Source organism: Eucyclogobius newberryi, unplaced genomic scaffold (assembly GCF_026437365.1).
Source record: "Eucyclogobius newberryi isolate DKJ021-1_F unplaced genomic scaffold, fEucNew1.0.hap1 SCAF_21, whole genome shotgun sequence".
In the NCBI taxonomy this organism is placed as follows: Eukaryota; Metazoa; Chordata; class Actinopteri; order Gobiiformes; family Gobiidae; genus Eucyclogobius; species Eucyclogobius newberryi.
The window spans coordinates 6,840,740-6,864,834 of NW_027315846.1; the positions used below are offsets into that span (position 1 = coordinate 6,840,740).

The following is a 24,095-nucleotide window of genomic DNA, read 5'->3' on the forward strand; positions in this document are numbered from 1 at the left end:
AATTAATGACTTTTTTTCTCGTTATTTAATGACTTTTTTCTCGTTATTTAATGAGTTTATTGTCGTTAATTTACGACTTTTTTCTGACTTCGACTTTTTTCTCATTAATTAACGTCTTTTTTTCTCATTAATTAATGACTTTATTCTCGTAGTGCAGCGCTTTTTTTTTTTCTTGGTTGGCCCTTATACTCCGTCGTAAATTAATGTTTAGAGGGTCAAAAAAGTTGTTTCTGTTTGTAATTGATGCATAAACTTTGACTGGAATAGATCTGGTATATACTCTGGTCATACGAGTAATTTTGGGCTATCGCTACGGCCACGCCCACTTTTGTGTGAAAACAAAAATTAAAATATTCCCCAACTTCTCTGTCCAAGGCTGCTGTGTCGCCAGTATCAATATTTAGTTTCAGAAGAAAACTATAACATTTTAACAACCTGTTTCTCCCACTTGGCTCTTAACACTGTTTCTTTTCACCCAATAGGGGGCGGGGACGTTCTGATGGCACAGGAAGTGACATATGAACTTGGCCATCTATGAGTGTCCCTTGTGTGATGTCACTTCCTATCACTGTCTACAGATTTTTCAACGTTTTCTCCACAAATACATATTCAATTGGTGTAAAACCACAATTTATACGTACAACAGGTAAAAAAAAACACCCAAGTAAGTCCAAGTTGGAAGATCGTAAAAACCTGTCGCGCACACTTTAAGTAAAGTTAGAAAGTTAGAAAGTCTTAGGGTTTTAGAAAGTCTTGTAAACGTCTCAAAATTAACCCCTTCTCTTCCACTCACTGCACCGCACACGGCTTCTTCTTTGCCCTCGCCAGATCGCCCTGCGACGCAAACGCCATCTCTCGCTCCACCTCCGCCCTCACCCCATCCTTCCTGTGCTGCTCCTCATCCTTTTGCTCTTTGGCCAAATACTTCTTCTCCCTTTTGGACATCTTCGTCGCCGCCTTGAACATCTTCACCGTGTAATACCGCCCCTCGTTCTCCGTCACCATCCTGTCGATCTTGTCCAGCAGCTCGAGCGTCTGCCGCGGGCCACTCTCCTGGTTGTCGAAGACGTGGTACCTCCCGTAGCACGTCTCCACCAGCCCCTCCAGGTCGGCGCTCTTCCCGATGAACTGCTCGATCGTCATCTTCTTCAGCTTGTCGCCGTGCGTGAACAGGACCAGCGAAAACCGGGCGGCGTCCATCCCGAACGTGCTCTGTATCAGCCTCACCGTCGCCTTCTCCTCCTCGGTGAACCGGCCCAGTCTCAGCACCAGCAGGAAGGCGTGCGGGCCCGGCGCCGACATGGCAACGCACGTGGCGATCTTCTTCAACACCTCCTCCTCGGTGAAGTTGGTGTCGAACAGTCCCGGCGTGTCGATCACGGCCACGTCGCGTCCCCCGATGGTCGCTTCCGATCGCTGGCACTGGTACGTCCAGGATGCGGACGACAGTTCCGACTCGAACTCTTGGCGTCCGAGGATGGTGTTTCCCGCCGCGCTCTTCCCGGCGCCGGTTTTGCCGACCAGGATCATCCGCAGCTGTTGGGTTTTCTTCTTTTGCTTCTTGGAGCCTAAATGTGAATAAAGCAGGTTGTTTTATATCATAGCGTACGCAGGTTTTTATATCGTTAAGTGTAACCAGTGTGACTTTTCTGGTGAAGTGTCCGCCACATGTTTGCTTTTCATGGAGATGTTTTTGGTTTGACTGGCGGGCGCCAAAATGAAACAAAAGTTGATTAGAAGTAACTAATTTGCACTCAGGAAGTGACGGGAGCCGGGGCGGGGCGGAGAAAACAAGGCCAAGGGGGGGATTATGTGTGGGAAAGTGCGTTAGAAATTAAATTAAAGTTGATTATAAGTGACTTTTACAATCAGGAAGTCAGCAAAGCAGGGGCGGAGAAAACATGGCTTTGGTGGATTAAGATAAGATAAGATAACCTCTCATTTCTTAATGAGGAATGGAGGGGGAAATAAAGTGTGCTAAAATGTGTCCTAAAATGAATGAAATGAAAAGTGTGCTAAAATGAAATAAAACTTGATTATTAGTGACTATTTTACAATCAGGAAGTCAGCAAAGCAGGGGCGGGGCGGACAAAACTTGGCCATGGCGGATTACGTGGGGGGAAGTGTGCCAAAGCAAAATAAAAGTTGATTATAAGTAACAAATTTACAATCAGGAAGTGACCGGAGCAGGGGCGGTGCGAAGAAAACACGACCAGTGGGGATTATGTCGGGGAAAGTGTGCTAAAATAACATAAAAGTTGATTATTAGTGACTATTTTACAATCAGGAAGTGACTAGAACAGGGGCGGTGCCAACAAAGGTTCCACTGTATGGCAGTTATCTAGCTCCATGGTTACAAGTCAGATAAGTCAAGATTTGAGCCCACTCACAGTAAAATATATAAGGTATTTTAACAGAATAAAAACATCTCATTGTAAGTTTAGTTGTCATACAGAGCCATCCCTTGCCCCACTTATAATGTCACACTTTTTCATTGATGCCCCTGGAAAAAAGTGATTTATAGGTGAAAAAAACAATAAACTGTCATTTTTCTTGCAATTAAATCAAGATTTTTTGGGGTGTATCGGCTTCAGGCTTGTACTATGTTGACACCGATTGCTATTCCAAACTCTCTTTGTGCGTTGACATTGATAAAAAACTAAAAATCAAATGGTGTCATTGGAGATATTATCTATGAGTGCATCAAACCGTGTCCAACCACATTCAACAACTTTGAGCTGGTCGCCCAACGCACAGTGGAACATTCCAGGCAAGGTAAACGATCAGTTTGTTGCGTATGTATTAATGACATCCTTATTGAACTCACATCACATAGAGTATACATGTATTTTGTATGTATTTTGACCGCTAGTTGTGTTAAATGAGGCTTATATTGTAGTTTCAAGCGGCGTTATCGATCAATCTTGGCATCAGAAAGTCTCCAAAACAGCAACACAAGTTTGACGCATCAACTCAAATATATCAGTAGAAATTTAAAGTATGCGCAGTGGATACTTTCGATGAGATTATGAGAAAATGTTCCTGTTTATAATAATATCGGGAAGAATACAAGTCGGTGTTACTTTCCGCTTTTTATTTGAATACAGCTTTACATTTAGCCGTGACGACAGTATTTACAGGAAAGTACAGAAAAAATCACTACTTTTCTAACGATAATAATCAATTAGATTAGAATGTGATTTGTGATGACAGCAGTCGTACTGTAACCGCTTAATATAGTTAAATACATATGTAATTACATAACTGCAAGACAAATCACGTATTCAACAAATAAAAGTAAATGTAATGAGAGGAGTGCATTCAGTAATTTAAAGTGGCACTGTCTTATGTACATATTATTATTAATAAATGCTACATAAAAGGATGTTTCAAAAAGCTGTGTGAAAGTGTGAAAATCATTTTGTTTGCAAACAATTATACAGTGTGTAGTTGTAATACAAAATATTAGTTTATGAACAAAAGATGGCACTACATATTCAGAATAGATCTGATATAATGTGGATGTCACAAAATAACATTTAAAACATCATGATTTAATGATTATCCAAAATGAATTTTCTTTCACACGTTTCCACAAGTTTGTGACCAGCTTTATGGAATTAATGAAACATATTTTCATTTTAATTTATTTTTATGACTCTATCTTGAATCAAACAGATTAAATGTTTCTAAAATTAATCTGATTATTATGTTTCATTTCTTGTGTTTCTATGGTGACCTGAATAATCACGACTGTCAATCAACACAATAATCTTGACATCCCGTCACAACAAGCCTAAATGTTCAAATATTAGGAAATAAAAAAGTAGTTAGTAATTATGTCTTAAAGTTGACCATCAACCACCAGCTCATGGTTTTTAGCTTTCTGTTTCATGTGACAGTTTCAAGACTTTTCACCACTCAAAAGACATCATATTTTGTTTAAGATTGTTAATCGCTGTTGCAACAATCCTAATTCTTCATCATAAATATTACGTTCACGTTCTAGAATTCGATGATGTCAGAATATCAGAATGGTCAAGGGACTGCACTGATCTCTCTCTTTCTTTTTATTTCTCTCTCTTTCTTCCTTTTCCCTCTCTCTTCCTCTTTATTTATTTATTTTAATATTTATTTTTTGTTTTACGATGTGGCGTGGAAGACGTACAACTACAGTAGGGGGCGATAATGTAACACTTGGATTCAAGTAACACTTGAAGAAGAAGAAGAAGAAGAAGAAGAAGAAGAAGAAGAAGAAGAAGAAGAAGAAGAAGAAGAAGAAGAAGAAGAAGAAGAAGAAGAAGAAGAAGAAGAAGAAGAAGAAGAAGAAGAAATAGAGATTGATTGTTTTCGAATAAATATCCAAAATAGAATTGCTCATTAATTGTTTAAGAATGGCTCCTCAAACCTCTGATATTATCCTCACGCTTTAAAATCCTTTCAAATGACAACAATCGCACCTTCGGGTTCGAACAATGGCACCACTATTTGAGGCTATTGCGAAAAAGAATCCGTACCGTTTGTTCACTTATACGGACAGAGAAGACGTAGAACTTTGTGCCGTTTTTTTTGTTTCACGTGCACAGGCCCAGTAATTATAAACCGGGACAGCAAAAATCTGGAATCCGACAGTCAAACAGCGAATGTCCACCGTCTCCTCACTGGATCCGACATCCCTTGGACACGTGTATGGACAGCGCCCCGACCGCCGCCCCGATCGCCGCTCCAGCCGCCACTCCCACCGCCACCCCGATCGGACCCCCCGCCAAGCCCAGGACCCCACCGATGGCCGCCCCGCACCCCGCCGCCACGGCAATAGCTGGCGCCGCCGTGAACTCGTTGGACCTCTCCGCCCTCGTCCTGGCCTCGTTGTGGTACCGGATGTTGATGTTGCTTTCCTCTTTGTAGTAGACTTTTTGGTTCTTGGCATACTTGGTGCGCGCCTCCGCCAACTCCTTGACGCGCTGCTCTTCCAGCTCCTTCAAAAGCCGTTCCTTCTCCTTCTCGATGGCCTCCTCCGCCTTCCTGAACATCTCGTTGGTGTAATATCCACCCCCGTTCCGCTCGATCATCTTCTCGATTTTATCCAGAAGCTGGTACGTCTGCTTCTCGTCTTTGATTTCGTTGTTGAAGACGTGGAAGCGGTTGTGGCATCGCTGGATCAGCTCCAGGAGATCGGCGCTCTCGGCGATGAAGGACTCGATGCTCTGCCTCTTCAGCTGGTCGCCGTGCGTGAACAGAACCATGGTGTAGTCGGCCGCCTCCGCCCCGAACGTCGTCTGGATCATCTCGACGGTGTCCTTCTCCTCCTTGGTGAACCTCCCGAGCTGGAGGCAGATCAAAAAGGCGTGCGGGCCGGGCGCCGAGAGGGAAATGCACATCTTGATCCGCTTCAGGACTTCCTCTTGGGTGTAGTTGGTGTCGAAGAGGCCGGGCGTGTCGATCACGGCGATGTCGCGGCCGCCGATGAACCCTTTGGCTTTGTGGCATTCGGACGTCATGGAGGAGGGGGACAGCTCCGACTCGAAGGCCTCCCGCGCCAGGATGGTGTTCCCGGCCGCGCTCTTCCCCACTCCGGTTTTGCCGACCAGAACGAGCCTCCATTCGCCCTGGTCGTAGCCCTTATAGCCTGTCGGACACAAATATCGGTGGTTTTCAGAGGATGCAACACTCTCGGACGAGGACGGAGATAGCACAGAAAGCGGTTTGCACTACGTAACTTTTCTGGCGTGGAGGCCGACACGTGTTTGTCTCCATGGAGATGGTTTTGTTTTGCCCAGAACGGGGGTGTCCACACTTTTCTCACCAAAGGCCGCAATTTGACTCGGAGCGAGGAAGGCAAGACAATGACAATGACGAATTTTCCCAATTTTACAGTAAAAAAATTCAAATTTAGCAGGAAACTTGAGAGATGCATTAGTTTCGACACTTTGAAAATTCTCACAAGCGTTTGTATAATAAAAATACTTGCCTCGCCACAGATCTGACCTGTAACCTGGTCTGGTACATTCACGTGCTTGTCTCCACGGAGATAGATCAGTTAAATTTCAATTGATGTATTTATTTATTGGGGCAATGTACAATTTATGCTTTATGCAATTGCACGTTGTCCTAATAAATAAAGAAAGTTAATTAAATGGAACTTGTCTTTCTCCACGGAGACAAGCAGGTGACTGTGACGCGGCAGTGTTCAGATTAAATGCCACACTGCGGAACATTCCAGATAAAGACATGACAAGTCCACGGGGACAAGCAAGCGGAGAGACCAGAAAAGTTACATAGTGTACATTAGTGTTTGTGGAGGTGAGAATCAGGAATTTCTCTGGTAAAAATGCAGTTTTTTTACCGATGAGATTGTGGTCAGTATTTGTTGGTTTATTTTAATTAGTTTTAAGAATAAAAAATTCCTGCTTCACCTGGAAAATGAACCCTCACATTCACACACATGAGGTCCTTTCCACTGCTTTATTAATCTAACCACACCAACATCTGTAGATTGTGTTTTATCTTTGGCTCGATGTCAAAACTACAAAACAAGTGAATATTGTGTCGTCATCTTGAATCCATCTTTAGTGCATTCTTCACAGTCATGAGACCAAGAGCTTTGACGGAAACAAATGAAAGAATTTCCGTTTGGATGAATAATACAGGTTTTGATTCTGATTCTCTCTTGTCCTCCTGGTGGTTTGGGCAACGCAAAATAAAAAAATAAAAAAAATAATTAACAGGTAAAGTAGACACAACACAAACATACTTACACATTTTAACAAAAAAGCTCTAAAAGTGAAAGTGAAAAAAAAAAATAGAATAAATAAAAACAAATAAATGAACATGCATTTGATTTTTTCGCGTAATTTTTCATTCATTTTTTTTAGAAAATAAGAACATTTGCTTGCATTAATAGTAATGTTATTCAAGACTTATACTTTGTTTAGTCATACCTGTTGCAAAAGAGTTATTTATAGAACAGCCAAAGCACATTGTTGAATCCTACAGGTTTGTCCTGTTTCCTGCTCGAACTCTTTATTTACATAGTTGAATTCTGCATCACATCAACAATCATTAACTATTCAAACTGTATTATAATGCATGTCGCTTTAATTAAATAGCATACGCATTGAGCTGTAATAAGTACAGTTGAAAATATATACTTTTTTTTTTTTTGCATTTGTTATTCTTGTTTACTTTGTTCTTTTCTTCAACACAATTTACACGTATTGGTAGATTTATTCATAGTTTTGTCAATAAAAAACAACAAAAACCCCACTTTTTGCCAATTTACAAATCTAAATGAGACTTTCACACCCGAGACGTCATTAACAGTATGAAATATGACATTTAAATCCAAGTCTGACCTGCATATCCGCTCATGTTGTTCTTCTCTGTTCTCCTCTTCTCTCCTTTGCTCTTCCTTCTCCTTCTCTTCTCTGACTTGACCTGGCTCTGGGCGTTTCCTCGGCTCTCTGACAAACCAGTATTTCAGATCCACAAACTAGAACATGAGCCACACAAGAGATGACACTGCAAAACTATACGCACACCAGATAAACTACCAATACATAAAATAAACACAATTTCCACTTGTACGTGTAGATACAAAGGACGATAATTCAATGAAAACTGACCACAGACCACAATCTTGACTGATCTGATTGTTTCTGGCTTCAATGTTTAATCTTCAGTTCTATTATTTTGTTATTAGAGCTGTACATCACCATTTTTAATTGATTTATCCAGCACTTGTTGTTTTGATTTATTGCGTCATTGTTTAGAGTGTAAAAGGCCTGTGAATATGAATTTGTTAATGAATTTTTGGCTAAATTTGATTGAAATGAAGCTAAATTGACGCCATTTTAGAACATCATCGCAGCACATTTGTTTTTCGTTAAAAGCACAGATTTTACATGTTTAATTTGGATATTTCCTGCTCTATTTACTAAAGTATTAAAATGTATGAGGTGTTCCAGCTTTTAAACATCTGTCTCCTCCAGTTTTTAAGTGTTTAACAAGTTCTGACTCAAAGACCTCATTTCAATGACAGAAACTCTTCTTTCGGGATTCAGAAAACGATTTACTTAATTAGTTGGGATTAATCAAGATCAGCCCTATTTGTTATTTTACCATACGAATGATCTTGAAACCATTTAGTCAAGATGAATAATGTGCATTTCACTCATTTGTTTAGCAGTGTACTGTGAGGGCCCTGTAACACAAGGGCCCTCACAGTACACTGCTAAACAAATGGATGATGTAACTCAGAGTGTAAAACTGCATATTTCTGAACTGGTTTTGTTTTTACGGCAAAGACTGGTTAGTGACAGGAAATCATGACTAAAGGAAATACAATTTAGTTTTGTTTTTCAGCTCAGTTGGTGGATGAACTGTTTGAATAAAATGTCTTTAAATAAGTAAACAAAAACCTGCAAAAAAACAACAAAAAATGGCATAAATGTAAAATATAAGGTATCTTTTCTTTCTTTCTTTTTTCTAAGTTAACCCTCACTGCAGTCCTGCCATTACATGCATTATCATTATCAACATTATTATTTATATTATTATGATGATTATTATATAAAACCACGATCGTCTCCCTAAGTCCTTTTTTGGCCTCATATCATTTTGATTTGCCACTGTTAATGGAACTTCTTTGGCAAATAAATAGAAATTAGCATCTCTCTCTCGCTCTCTCTGCTTTTAAAGGTAAATTAAAAGACTAAGAAATATTTTAATTTAGCTGTGTATTCATTCAAAGATACAAATACATGTAATTGCTATGTAGCCTATACAAATTAACACCATTAAACTCTTTGCTGCTTGATCCCCTTGACAATAATAGCTAAACTAAAAATAAAGATAATAATAGACCACAACATAACTATAGTCACTGATTGTTTAACAGTGTTAAAACGCGATGTTCCTATTGCGCCATCCACAGGGGAGTAGTGCAAACAGCGAGTTCAGAGGGTGTTGTGTTTTTTGTAACTACGTGATTGTGTTGTCCCTGTCAAATAAATGAAATAAACAAAACATATAAAATGAAATAAATGAAATAAATGAAATAAATGAAATAAATGAAATAAATGAAATAAATGAAATGAATAAAATGAATAAAATGAATACAATGAAATACATAAAATAAATGAAATAAATAAAATGAATAAAATGAATACAATGAATAAATTAATTAATAAATGCAAGAAATAAAAGAAAATAAATATTTCACTTCAGTTTTTTTGCAATAACAACTCATTATTGTTTTTTCTACACTGAATTCTGAGAAAATCCAAATACCCATAAATACGCTGACCGGAGAACTTCACACTTGCCTTAGAGTCACAAAAAAAAACATGGGCAAACTATTTAGATTGACAGTGAGAAATGGAATAATGACTCCCTACTTTCCATTTTGTTTTGAGACATCGACTTCAAATCCAAGGGAGGTTTTGTGTATGTGCAAATAATTCAAATTCAAAAAGTTCAAATACAGCTCAGCATTTTGTAAATAATACTTTGCTTTTTGATGTGACTTTAAAAAACAATACATTATATATGTCATCACACAGTCCCGTAATGCACCACTAAAGGGATGAACTCACCACAGCAAGAATGGGATTTTAAACTAAAAAAATCAAATGCGAAACAACTCACATCGAAGCAAATCATGTTCAATACTAATGAATCCTGGACGTGACACTAAGAATAAGAAACCAGAATAAAAACTTTTTATTCGTTTTTTTTTTAACTTTAAATGTAAATTACACAATGTCTGCAGACAAATTACAGATCAGATTAAAATGAAATAAAATGCACAATGAAAATCAATATGTTTACTTGTCATTATTTTATTTCAATATAATCAAATGTTTTATATTTAAAACAAAAGGAGAAAAATCACACGGTTGAAAAAAAAAACTTTATTTCAGACTTTTTCAGGGAGATGTTTGTTCAGTTGGACAATAGGGGGAAAAATACACTTGACAAACACAAATATATAAGAGCAGGGCTATAAAAAAAAAAAGAACAGATCGTGTAAATGATTTTATATAATTTATGAAATGACGAAAAAAAACAGCCCCCGATGAAAAAAAAGTTTGAGACATTTATTCTAGTTTTAATTTTTTAAATGTGTTCATTTCCAGTCTGTGTGTGATATTTTCCATTGTCAGTTACAGTGTCGGTCGTTCATCATCGGTGCAGTTTGTGTCAACCATTTTTCTTGTGATGGCCTTTTTGCCTCCAGAAGTATGTCCCAAAAGTATCCATCTATATTTCCCATGGCAGGGGTTTAGAGGCCCAGGTCCAGGGTGGGAGGGTGGAGTCAAAAACAGTCCCGACACACATGATAATGGTCAGACTCGTGGAAAACTGTTGGACTTTGCGTCATCGGCGTCGCCTGTGCAGAGATCACACCGTGCGACTTCAGGACGAGTTCACGTGTATGCACAGTGTATGATCGTGGTAGTGGTGAAAGAAGTACTCAGTGTTGTCACATGAAGTACAAATACAGAAAAGCAAAGCAATGACAGAAAATCTACTCTACTAGATTTGTTTCGTTTGTTGTGTCTTGTCTTATTACTCGCTAGCTTTCTCGAGTATCCGAACCGCTCTCCCGAAAACCGCCCCGCCAATCCATCCCGCTAGGGCCCCGGATGGACCCCCAATGACGCTGCCGGCCATCGCCCCGGTGACGGCGGCGCCCACGATGTCCTTTGCGCTATCTTTGACCTCATTCACGACTTCTTTGGCTGCAACACAGAACAACACGACCATTCAGGGCATCCATGTCTCTTTTCTTTACATTGTATTTGAGACGTCCATGTTATAATTTTCTCTTGATTTTGATTTCTTGATACAAAAAAGTCATGCGTATTGAGTCATAGTGAGTAAGAGTTTGTTGCCCAGTCGTCTTTTGTGAAGAAATGACTTAGGCCGCAGTCAAAACGTCTAAAGACCACCTTTGTGTTCAACCATGGACCATGATAATTAATTTAAAAGAATATTTAACAGGAGCAACTTACATTCACAAACGTTTCTGCAAATGTTGGATTAGAATTAATGTCTCCCTAAAACAAGCACATTAAAAGTTAAATACAAATGAGTGACTAGAATAAAAACGGTTTAATTTTAAGATAAGATAAGATAAGATATTCCTTTATTGTCCCACATGGGGAAATTTCATTGGTGCAACGCAGGTAGATACAGAGGTAGATCCAGAAGAACAGATCACTTATAGGAAGTCTGAAAAACACTTTCAGTAGAAGATCTCCTATAAATAAATAAAAACTCCCATAGACAAATAAATAAATACATAAATACCATTGCATGTGATCCCGACAGTAATTGCACATGAATATGTGTCACGACAGCACATAGATTGCACATTAATTTCACAGTAATTGCACATATGACAGAATTGCACATCAGTATTAGGTTAGGTCAGTATTGCGACGGGATAACGTGACGATCTCCGGGTAAGACGACTGTTCTCCGCAGTTTCATGAGTTCCTCCTTTGTGGAAACGCGGTACGGCGCCGGGCGGGGGGCGGGGCCGGAGCCGGGGGGCGGGGCCGGAGCCGGGGGACTCAGAGCCAAGACACATCGCAACGACACGACGAAAACACTCAATCCAGCCGAACAGGGCCCAGCCTATAAGCGAACTAAGCAGCCGCGTAGGGCCCCGAGGCGTTAATAGGGCCCCCAATCTGGCAACCCGTCTAATGCGAAGTGCAAGCGCAGCGTGCGCCACTAGTGTAGTAGCGCTGCTGGCGCGGCAGCGCACACAGCGGTAACATATAACGCACAAACCGCATTTATTTGTAATGACAATCTGGCAACCAAGACACCAAACCTGCGCTGATTGGGCAACTTCATTGTGCGCGAGGAGCTCGAGAGCAAAACATAAACACAACAGAACGTGGTCCCTGCGTGGTCCTCATGTCCAGAGGAATATATCCCCCCGATGCCGAAAAACGAAAGAAGAAACTTCTTGACGATGTAAAGAAACTGCAAACTCAACAACACTCTCCAGGTATTGAACTTCTCTTACAAAGAGACGGTTAATGCTGCTGTTTGAAACAACACGATTCTGTCACGTTAGTTCGCTCAGGCTGGAGGCGACGAGAGCTCTGCCCCGCGCACAATAATATGTCTGAATGAAAGATAATAAGCTTAACATTTACACCAGCCCGGGAGTGTTAGCTGCAGGTGAGGCCGGTGAGGGGCGTCTATGCCCCGGGTCACTAAGAGGCGGAGATCCGGTCCAGACGAGCGCCGTCTCGTCCAGAACCTCTGACGTGAAACTTTGGAGTGAACAGTGTGCGGCCCCTGTCCCGGGCCGGGCCCCTGTCCCGGGCCGGGCCCCTGTCCCGGGCCCCTGTGCAGCCTCAGTTAGAGATGAGCGGGTTTGAGTTTGCGTCCCTCTCTCTCACATCACCATGTGTGAGATCAATCGTGACTCGTGATGTCTGTTTTACTTTGACTTCTTAACGTGCAATGAGAGGAACGTAAAGGTGCAGGAGTCCAGTGTGTGGTGTTCTGATCAGAACAAACATTTATATTGTAATTCACTTTTAATAGAGCAATAAAACATTTCAATTTATTTAAAAAGCATCATTAGACTATTTGTTATAAATTATAATAAATTGATAGTGAAAAATAACCAGACATATTATGATTACGTCTGTTATAGAATAATACTATATATTTTTATACAAAAGTGGCAAAGCTGCAGAAACACAGTCTCTTCACTATAGCGAGGTTTGGACCTTCACTTCTAGTTCTGGTCATTCTCTGGGAATAATATGTTTGCACTGTTTTATCAGTGTTAATTGTTAATCAAGCAACGCTTATGCCATTTGTTTAATTTAATATAACTTGTTTTGTCACTTTGGCAAGAAGGAACAGTTGGGAGCTGTAAAAGATAAATTAGTAAGGATAACTATTACTTTTACATTTTCAGTTAAAATGAATCAATTTGATCATAATTATTTTTCATAGCCAATATTGTATTGAGTAATTAAGTACACTAATGTATTAATAACTGGCTTTAGTCATTTTCTCCTGGCACAGTTTCATCACATCATCATTTTATAGCATTACAACCTCAACATTTTACTCTTACTTTAGCCGGCTGGACCACATTAAAATGCACCAGAATACCCAAAAAAGGTCTGAAAATTTCTGGGGGAGAGCCCCCAGACCCCCCTGTTCATTTGTTTAAACTGCTAATCTGGCTGTCGACCCTTAACGCCCACAAATACGCCCAAAAACATATCTGGGACGTGTGTTATTTGTACAGGGAGTAGAGGTGATGTCAGCGGAATACCAAGTTGCATTGTGGGATTTAAGTTATCAATATTTGAGCTTGTGAGGTGTTGAGAATAAACTAACTGGCAAACAGATGCCCTGGAGTTTTGGTGCGCTTTGTTTGCGTTGAAGAAAGTTCCCATATGTGAATTGTTTACTGACAATGGCAATAAAACTGATTCTGATGACGTGGTGAGGGGCCCCCAAAAATGTTTTCGCTTAGGGCCCCCTGAAGGCTTGGGCCGGCCCTGACCAGCGCCTTATGACCCAAGTATTGTAAATGTGACTGTTTGGTTTTGTATATTGTATTTAAACTGAGGATTAAAATCACACACTCTTGTATCACAAGTACAAATCCAGACATTTTAAATGTGCAGTTTAGTCACACATTCATGTTAAACTCTGACCTGGCATGTTGAAATAGTCTTCAGTCGACAGCTCGTCCCCTGCTCTGGTCTGGATCAGTGTCTCCTGCTTCTCACTTTCTCTCTTATAAAGTGGCACTGGGTGTTTCCTATGACCATATAAGGGCCTCATGAAAGTAGACCAAAGTTTATGTATTATCTATAATGTTTATTACTCTTATCTCCTCGTGGACAATTCAGTTATTCAATAAGAAGACAAGACATTTTAAATAAACAGGATTAAAGCCAAAGCCAAAAAGTAATAATTTTACAAGAATAGGAGATGAATTTTGCATTATTTCAAAACTAAAGAATAAAGTTGAAGAGCTAAGATTTTATAATACAATATGTTTTGCCCCATATTGAAAAGAGCTGTTAGGACCCTCTTAGGACGCTCCTCATCTTCCTTGAGGCTCCTCATCTTCCTTGAGGCTCCTCATCTTCCTTGAGGCTCCTCATCTTCCTTGAGGCTCTTCATCTCCCTAGACCAGAGGTGGGTAATTATTTTCCTCCGAGGGCCATATTCGAATGCAGGCAAGTAGCAGAGGGCCGGCCCGCGATCATTGGTGTGAAAAAAAAAAAATATCCGAAAAATTAAATATCAAATAAAATATCACTTTTCTGTCAAATATAGGCTATTTAATATATTATTTAATTAATTTCACAACATATTTATTAAGGATACAATTGCAGACAGATGCCTGAGGCCAAAAAAGAAAAAAAACATACACATTTTTTTTTTATTAAAAAAAAAGATATATATATATATTACTTGTATTATCACAAGCTTGGCAGGCCGGATTGAAAGGCCCTGCGGGCCGGATGTGGCCCGCGGGCCGTAGTTTGCCCACCTCTGCCCTAGATGCTCCTAATATGCATGGACGCTCCTCATCTTCCTGACGCTCCTCATCTCCCTGGACGCTCCTCATCTCCCTGGACGCTCCTCATCTTCCTGGACGCTCCTCAACTTCCTGGACGCTCCTCATCTCCCTGGACGCTCCTCATCTTCCTGGACGCTCCTCATCTCCCTGGACGCTCCTCATCTCCCTGGACGCTCCTCATCTTCCTGGACGCTCCTCATCTCCCTGGACGCTCCTCATCTCCCTGGACGCTCCTCATCTCCCTGGACGCTCCTCATCTTCCTGGACGCTCCTCATCTCCCTGGACGCTCCTCATCTCCCTGGACGCTCCTCATCTCCCTGGACGCTCCTCATCTTCCTGGACGCTCCTCATCTCCCTGGACGCTCCTCATCTTCCTGGACGCTACTCATCTTCCTGGACGCTCCTCATCTCCCTGGACGCTCCTCATCTTCCTGAACGCTCCTCATCTTCCTGGACGCTCCTCATCTCCCTGGACGCTCCTCATCTTCCTGAACGCTCCTCATCTTCCTGTCATAAACACTGGATTGAGACGAATGAAGCTCTGACTGTTTTAAACGACTTTATTCCATTTGACTTTAAAACTGTGAATCTCGTACGTAAAACTATGAGAAATCTGCAGTGAAAAGGCACGAACGAGATGGAGCCGACTGAAATAACATTGGACAAAAGGGAAAGACTGATTTTGCACTGAATTTGAATATATCTATGTAGCTAAAACATCTTAAAAAGGAAGAAAAAGTACGCCGTAATTATAAAAAACTTGTGGGAGACCGGATCAAACAGGCGCATAATGGAACATACCGTATTTTCCAGACTATAAGTCACACCTTTTTTCATAGTTTTGGCCGGGGTGCGACTTATACTTATATTTATACTTATATACTTATACTCCGGAGCGACTTATATGTGATATTATTTTTTATTTTCACACTTGCAACCGCATTTCATACTCCAGTGCGACTTATCTATGTTTTTTTCTTTTCTATTATGCATTTTTTGTCTGGTGCGACTTATACTCCGGTGTGACTTATAGTCCAGAAAATACGGTATTTTAGAAATGTTATGGGGTTTTTGATTTGTTTTTTTACATTCAGATTTAGATATAATACAAAATTTACACATGGAACTGTTGTAGAAATGATTCAAGCTCGAAAGTGGGAGGAGACCGGCTGTCTAACACATATTATATTTACTATATTTAAAATTTTTTAAAGTCATATAGTCACTAACTTATAAATGTATAGTAAACAAAAATAATGAAAATAGTAAAAATATACCAGAGACTAAGAATTATGGGGTTCAAAATGGTTTAATAAAATAAAACTAAATCAAATAATAATAAACCGTATAAGTAACAAGATACTTATTTTATTTTTTGTGAGTGTGTTGTGCATTTATTGCCATCACTATTATATAAGAGTGATTTATACTGCAACATGACTTCAGGGTGAAGGTCATAGAACATTGTGTAAGTGGGGATAAGCTTTAGTTTTTCTTTCAGTTCTGTTTTGTGTCATGGGGTTTCATGTTATCAATGTCCAGCTCACCACCTTTGAAAACCTCGTAAATATTATAATTATAACTATGACACAAACGGTTGTTAAACATTACCCTCATGGCCTGTTCTTCTCTATCTGCACGACAAAGAGATAAAGTGAACAAATACTTTATAAAGTATATGTTGGCTGAGAAACATAACTGGCAAAACACAAATAAATCATTATTATGGTGAACAACATATATAGATTAACATAGGGCAGAATCTTAAAATTAAGATTGTATTATTTTATCTTTTATTATTATTTTATTTCATGGAACATTGTAACATCAGCGTGTATTTTTTTAACCCACATACGGACATGAAGATGATTGCTTAAAGTCGTGTCCAAATAGACCGCTGCATGCTGTCTGCAGTAAATAATACTGTATTTTATGTCGAGTCCAGGAAATAACAGATGAACGCTGCGCTCTGATTGGCTGTGCTTGCGGCGGTCTGCACAGGTTTCAGTCCGTCGTCTGAAAAAGCTGCTCTAAAGCCAAATCTGACCTGAAAATGAATTCTTGTGGATATTAACAATGAGCCAAAGGGTTTGTGACAGCGACACATTGACCTACTCCTGGTTTTACTGTGTCAACATTAGATACACCAGCTTTAACAATATTTTAATGGATTTTACCAACATTTTCAATCTATTCTCCAAAGCCTGATTCATCAATGATTTCAAATTTGCCTATTTTTTACTTTTTTATCTGATTTTTCAACAACAAAAAGAAGCAAGACAATGAAAACCTGGCTCTATTAATGTTTCAGATTAATATATCCACAAAAAGCTTTATCTTGAGCCTATAAAAACATTCCACGCATATATATTTTTCCCGTCGTCTGAAAAAGCTGCTCTAAAATCAAATCAGACCTGAAAATGAAATATTGTGGATATTAACAATGTGCCAAAGGGTTTGTGACAGCGTTAAGAGTTAAGACACATTGACCTACTCCTGGTTTTACTGTGTCAACATTAGATACACCAGCTTTAACAATATTTTAATGGATTTTACCAACATTTTCAATCTATTCTCCAAAGCCTGATTCATCAATGATTTTAAATTTGCCTATTTTTTACTTTTTAATCTGATTTTTCAACTACACAAAGAAGCAAGACAATGAAAACCTGGCTCTATTAATGTTTCAGATTAATATATCCACAAAAAGCTTTATCTTGAGCCTATAAAAACATTCCACGCATACATATTTTTCCCATCATTAAATGTAAGTAAGATTAGATCAGTACTTTATTGATCCTGTATGAAGTTCAGCAGCAGTGACACAATAAAAGACATTTTGGGTTGATCTTGTGGCTCTGTCAGACTCTGTAGAGACGAGACAAGAGCCCAGAGGTGTTCTTGTCTGAAGGTGCAGGGGTCAGTGTTTGTCCAGAGGAATGAAACTGCTCTCACACAGCTCTACGTCCACTAGATGGCAGCATTGACCATACATTTCTCCATTATGTGCACCATCTCCATAACCTGCTAACAGCCTCTCACTGCCCCGCTGCTCATTCAAGTGTCCAATATTTACATTTGGTAATTGTGCCCCTGTCGCCTGATTGGCCTCTTCATGGACTCCAGCCTCTGCATCACAAATTAATTTCTCTCTCTCTCGGTCACGGGGTTATTTACTCAGTCTGTTGTGCACTCAGCTCTAAACGGCCTAAAACACTCCGGTCTATTACCTGCCAGTCAAAGATAAAGGCTGGAATGACTGCGTGGCCGAAATGAAATTGCGTTGTCGAAGTACATTTTTATTTTTATTTTCTTATTTTTTTTTTAAACCACGCTGCAAATATTTGGCCAAAAACATAATAAATAAAAAAGTAAAAAAATAAATAAAAAACAAATGAAAAATAATTAAGAAAGAAAGAAAGAAAGAAATAATAAATAAAGAATAAAATAAATAAGCCTTTTAGCCCTTCTTTTTGATTTTAGAAAATGTCTGAAAAAAATAAAAAAGTTAAACAAATGAAAAATTAATAAAATACAAATGAAAAATAAATAATAAATAAATGAAGAATAAATTAAAAATAAATAAATAACAAATAAATCAAGAATAAAATAAATCAGCCTTTTCCCCCTTCTTTTTGATTTTAGAAAATGTCTGAAAAAAATAAAAACAAATGAAAAATAAATGAAATACAAATGAAAAATAAATAATAAATAAATGAAAAATAAATAAATAAAGAATAAATAAAGAATAAAATAAATCAGCCTTCTCCCCTTTCTTTTTGATTTTAGAACATTTCTGAAATTTTTTTAAAAATATAAGCCTGCGTCCTTGCTGTGAGCCAGGCGTTTCCTCTGTTACTTCTGTACAACTCCTTTTAAAACTTACATGTAAATGAAAAGTATATAATAGTCTCTGCAGAAGTTTTCATTTTAAATCTTCATTCAAAGTTTGTATTTAGTAGTAGAGGAATCAAACGGTACTTAAAAATCTGTGTAAAAGTAACATGACTTCCATCGCTCATATAGCCTCATTTGAGACCGTGTGTGACATGTGTACGTATCAAAGGGCGTCAGAAAGTTTGAAGTTTGATCAGATTTTGAGCAGAAACGGTTCTCATGGTGCGACTGGCAGTTGCTATTCACCAGGTCTCGGTGTTTGAAACCCACCTCTGTATTCAGTCTGTCCTGTCAGAGGCTTGAGCCGTTAAGTGGAGCGGCTTTTATTCACAAACCATCAACTCGCACGCAATTGTTTCTTGTCTTGAATTTGTCACATTTCGCCGATTTTCTTCCCCAGCAAAAGAACGGATCAAATAATATCGATGGTGAAGTGAAGAACGTAAAAGCTCACTCACACCGGGGATGAAACGCTATAAATGCATGTTAAAAATTCATATGGTTTTATCGTTTTGAATTGAAAGAAAAAAATCTGAAGCGCAATAACTGACTTTAGAAGCTGGAGGAGGATGTTTGAATGACTTGTCGAGATGGAGAACAGAAAGATAATAAAAGCTTAGAGTTGGAAGGTTTAATTAACTGCCACGCAAAGATAAAACTTGTCCTTTGAGGTTTAATCATCAGTATCTGTGAAATGAATAAGGAAAGTGTAAAAATGTCATCTTAGTTTACAACATATACAAGAAAAACAGTTTTTTTTGTTAGTTTTTTTATGTTTTTTTTTTTTTATAAAGAAAATACTGAATATTCAAATGTTGCATATCTTCCATACAACATTCACAATATGATCTCAATTTTAAAACTGTCCTTTAATGTCTATGAATTAATAAGAAAATATAATCTTATGTATAACCTAAAAAAACAGATCGGATTTATTTTTTATCAGCATATTTTGTAGCATTTTTCTAAAAATAAACTCTAATAAGTAGTGTCTATGAAATGAATAAGAAAATATCATCTTATACACTTATTTGAACGCTAACAACATAAACAAGAAAAACAGATACGATTTTTTGTTTGTTTTCTTTGTTTTTTATCAGCATTTTTTTTAGCATTAAAAAATAAATAAATAAAGCAATATACTCAATATTCAAATGTTGCATTTCTTCCAAACAATATTCACAATCGTTAAATTTCAATATTGCCCGCCTCTATTTCTAACTGGATATTCAATCTACTTTCATGTAGTTTTAGTTAGTTAGTATAGTTTAGTTTAGTTAGTATTCCGTTAAGAGCAATATAGATCCTGTCACTGCCACAACTTTAGACTCGAACGATGGAAATGAAGCCGTAAAGAAAGAGGATATCTCTATTTAACGTTGAAAGACACTTGCAGGACTGGTTTAACCCCGCCGTCCTTGAGGCTAAATCTCCTCTGCGTTTAATTAACCCATCACGGTGCCCAGGGCAAGTGTACTTAATGGTGGTCAGCGCCGCAGCCAAGGGCGCCGGGTCACAGCCATTAGCCGAGCGCAGACCGACACCAGGCGCTAATTAGGATTCACATGTTTGTGCGGGAAAAGGCTTCGAAAACAATTGCGTCTTGTGCGTTTGTATAATGAACTTTATGTATAGCTTTAAGTTGATTTCGATTATTGCTTTTACAGGAAGTGACGTCACACTAAGGACACTCATTCCAGCCAACGTTGATGCATAAATTACACAAAGAAACAACTTTTTGGACTCTTTAAACATTAATTAAACACAATAAAGTTGCTCTCATATGTTTTTATGTGTCAAGTTTTAATTAGGCCGACTGAAAAAAATATCAGCATTTTGTCAAAACAATGCCAATTTTTTTTTGTCTTTCTTATATCTCGCTGACTCACCGACAGTTAAAAAAAAAAAAAAAACGCCGTGTTGAATAATTTTGTACTACTGGAACTCAATAGACATATTTTAAAGCCGAAAATGAAATGAAAATGAAACTTAACACAAACTGAAAACGTCTCATTGACTGTTGAAGCCTGACCCCTGGCGGTCACTGCGGGTCACTGGCAGAATCAAAAAATGGCAACAAGCGTGTTCAGTGTGGTTCAGTGTGTCAGCGAGGAAACAGAGTGAGAATGAAGAATAAGTTGATGGTTTTAAGACGGACTGATACGTGGCGGGATGTGCTAGTGGACTTGGTAGGTGAAAAGATGATATTGATCGCTATTCTGTGACGCTGAGTGCCAACAAAGCATCCGAACATTCAAACGGAGTGGAGCTGATTATCATTAAATGGGTGGATTGTATATACAAATTAGGATTTTTTTATGCATTCAAAGTTTAAAAAAAAAAAAACTACCTACCTACCCACTTGAAAAATGTTACAGCAAACATACAATTAATTTGCCTTATTAGGCTGAGCAAAATAATTATGTCTGTTTGCCGTAACCCAACCGACCCGCTATGAAACTAGCCGACTGGAAAAAAAATATCAGCATTTTGTTGAAAAAACGTCAAAATCTTTTATTTTTCGATTATTTCGCCGACTCACCACCAGTCTTCCCTGAACCACCGTGTCGAATATTTATATTACGATTGTTAACCTATCTTTCATCTCTAAGAACTGATAACGCACTGCGCACCGCATCGCGCATAGGAATCGTCTTATTGCTTTTTCAAGTTGGTTTGCCACTGTCGGCGCCACTGACGTATCCATAGTAATGCCAGGCTCTGTCAGGGTGTGAAATTTGACTTACGCAAATGCATTCTGGGATTGAAACACCCCCAGCAGCGTCATCACAACAAACATGGCGGCGCCCGTGTCCCCCGCGTGAATATTTTTTTCGTAGTTGAGTTGGGAACTCAGCCAATCAGAAGGCGAGCAGCTTCTGGGAGGGAGTTGACTTAAAATCTGGTCTCCTCCCAGGAGATCGCAGCGTCACAGAACCTGAACACGTGAATGAACTTAATAGAGAATGACAATGGACATGATAGCCAGTGTTTGACCATAAAATAAATAACCATAACCCCTAAACCTAACCCCTAACCCCTAACCCCTAACCCTAAACCTAACCCCTAACCCTAGCCTCTAACCCTAACCCTAGCCCCTAAACCTAACCCCTAACCCCTAAACCTAACCCTAAACCTAACCCCTAACCCTAGCCTCTAACCCTAACCCTAGCCCCTAAACCTAACCCCTAACTCTAACCCCTAAACCTAACCCTAAACCTAACCCCTAACCCTAGCCCCTACCCTAAACTTAACCCCTAACCCTAGCCCCTAAACCTAACCCCTAACGCTAAACCTAACCCCTAAACCTCTAACCCTAAGTTTTTGTAGTAGTTAGGGTGGATGAAGGGGGAACAAAATTAAACTTAATTAAACTATAAATTAGAGGTGGGAGCGGGAGTCGAACTCAGAATCTCAAGGGTCTTGACTGCGCGAGACAATAAATTACCTCACATGTGATCTGGGCTGCCAATGGGAGTAGACCAGATTTAGGTCAACGCCCACCTTCAACGCCCACCTAGAAGCTGCTCGCCTTCTGATTGGCTGAGAAATCTGCCCTGTTCCCAACCCATTTACGGAAAAAAATATTCGCGTCCCCCGCATGTTCCCCCCGCTCGCCTTCGCTACCAAAATAAAGGATAGCGCTTGATTGAAATATCTTAAAATCGTGAGATTTAGTCTCCCGATCGGGTTGATAGAGACGTTTTCCGTCATTGACTGTTGAAGCCTGACCCCTGGTGGTCACTCCGACTCAAAAAATGACAAAACATTTTTGCCTTCAAAGTAAAAAAAATAAGAATTTGCCTACTGTCCGACCCACTTAAAAAATGTTGACTCGGGTTACAGCAAACAGACAATTTATTTGGGGTAGCCTTATTCTTTTTTTGTTATTTAGATGAGTTTTTGCTGGGTGATTTCCTAGTGTGATGTCATAAATTACAAACAAGAAGTGAAATTGTAAAACTAAAAAAATGTGCTATTCTGTGATAACATTTGTATACTTTTTTAGCTAAATTCAAAATATATTTATCTTAACTGCATTTCAGTTCAATGAGTCGTGCGACCTGTAGGGGGCACTTTAATTGGTACAAAAACACGATAAATACTTCCAGAGCCATAATTGAGCTCTCAAAATGCCCTTTGCCATTAGTTAACTTTTATTTATTAATGTTTCCACAAAATGAATAATGTCTTACAAAAAAAAATAAAAAAAAATACAAAGCTTTCGCAGCACAATATCTACAGTTACGGTCCACAATAATTCCTCTGTCAGACCAGCAGGGCCGGTGTATAGCATCTCATCGTTAGGGGGTTGTCCGGCGGCGTCTCGTGCCTCCCGTTATCATCATCATCATCCCATGTTGGCGCGGGTCCGGTGGCAGCGCCCTGATGCCAGTAATGATAAATGCGGGGCCGGCGGGGAAAGTGACATCCCCGTGTGAGAGTCTGTCATCCAGCCTCACCGTGGCCTCAAAATAGTCAAACCTATAATAAGAGAAAAGTCCCAGGGAGAAATGACAAATTAGCTGTGGCGGAGCTGTTTGGGGGCCACGGAGGTCCACAATTCCCCTGGGGTACGAGCGGAACGGGTAACGGGGGGGGGGGGGGGGCGCTGCTCCCGCTGGGACGGGGAATAGCGGAGGAGACACCCTTAATTTAAAGATGGACGTACTCCAGTTGTACGAGCTGGAAAATAGGAGCTGCCGCTGTTAACGGAGTGTTTTTGGGCAAAGCTTCAGCTCAAGTGACACGGTAAAGTTGTCCTCAAGGGCTAAACAAGACACAGCTTGAATATAAAAGAAAGTAGAGGTGCAAATACGCAGTAGATTTAGATTATTACAAAAAGTACATGGGAATTTTTTTTGTAAATGCATAAAAAAAAAAAACTGTGTAATATTTGTCATGCCTCAAATGTTTCCACTTAAAGATTAGGGTGAAAGGGTGTTAAAATGTGTCTGTAAATGTGTCTGTAAATGTATTGCACAAAACATGAACGGACCATCAAATATAAATACTTTACCCTTGTTTGGAAGATGTTTGTTTCCTTTTTGCGGTTATTTTTACTACCGTATATTCCGCACTATAAGGCCCACTTAAAAGCCTTCAATTTTCTCAAAAAACAGCAGTGTGCCTTATAATCCAGTGCGCCTTATATATGGATTGATTTTGGTTGTGCTTACTGTGTTTTGTTTTGCTTAATGTGCCTTATTGTTCGGTGCGCCTTATATATGAAAAATGTTTTAGAAAAATATAGAATTCATTGACAGTGCGCCTTATAGTGCGAGAAATACGGTATCTTAAATTATAGATTATAGACATTCGATCTTCAAAACAAAAAAATTCAAAAAACAATGGACAAAATGGGACAATTATTTTGAACCAGATAGGCTATTCATATTAGTATTATTTATTTTACTTTGATGCCACTACTTTCACCTATGTTCTCCCTGGTCCAACTCACTCTTTTTTGTATATAGATGCAGGTCCATTCAATATTTAAATTATAGATTACACATGTCATTTCTTTTTCATTTGAAGCCCGTGGCTTATTTAATCATCAGCGGGGATATGCACGGTCGAAACGAATATGTTCGCTTACCAGGGATG

At 39.1% G+C, this 24,095-nt stretch overlaps 1 protein-coding gene across 1 annotated transcript in view; it reads right to left on the minus strand.

The window, feature by feature from the left end:
- Window positions 1-789: 789 nt before the first annotated feature.
- LOC140370981 (GTPase IMAP family member 8-like) overlaps window positions 790-24,095 on the minus strand; it is a 37,168-nt gene continuing 13,862 nt past the window's right edge. Inside the window, exons 3-6 of the mRNA XM_072458262.1 lie at window positions 13,713-13,819; window positions 10,581-10,745; window positions 4,661-5,629; window positions 790-1,574 (exon numbers count right to left, since the gene is read on the minus strand). Of these exons, the coding sequence (XP_072314363.1) occupies window positions 790-1,574; window positions 4,661-5,629; window positions 10,581-10,745; window positions 13,713-13,819 (2,026 nt within the window). The remainder of the gene's footprint in view (window positions 1,575-4,660; window positions 5,630-10,580; window positions 10,746-13,712; window positions 13,820-24,095) is intronic.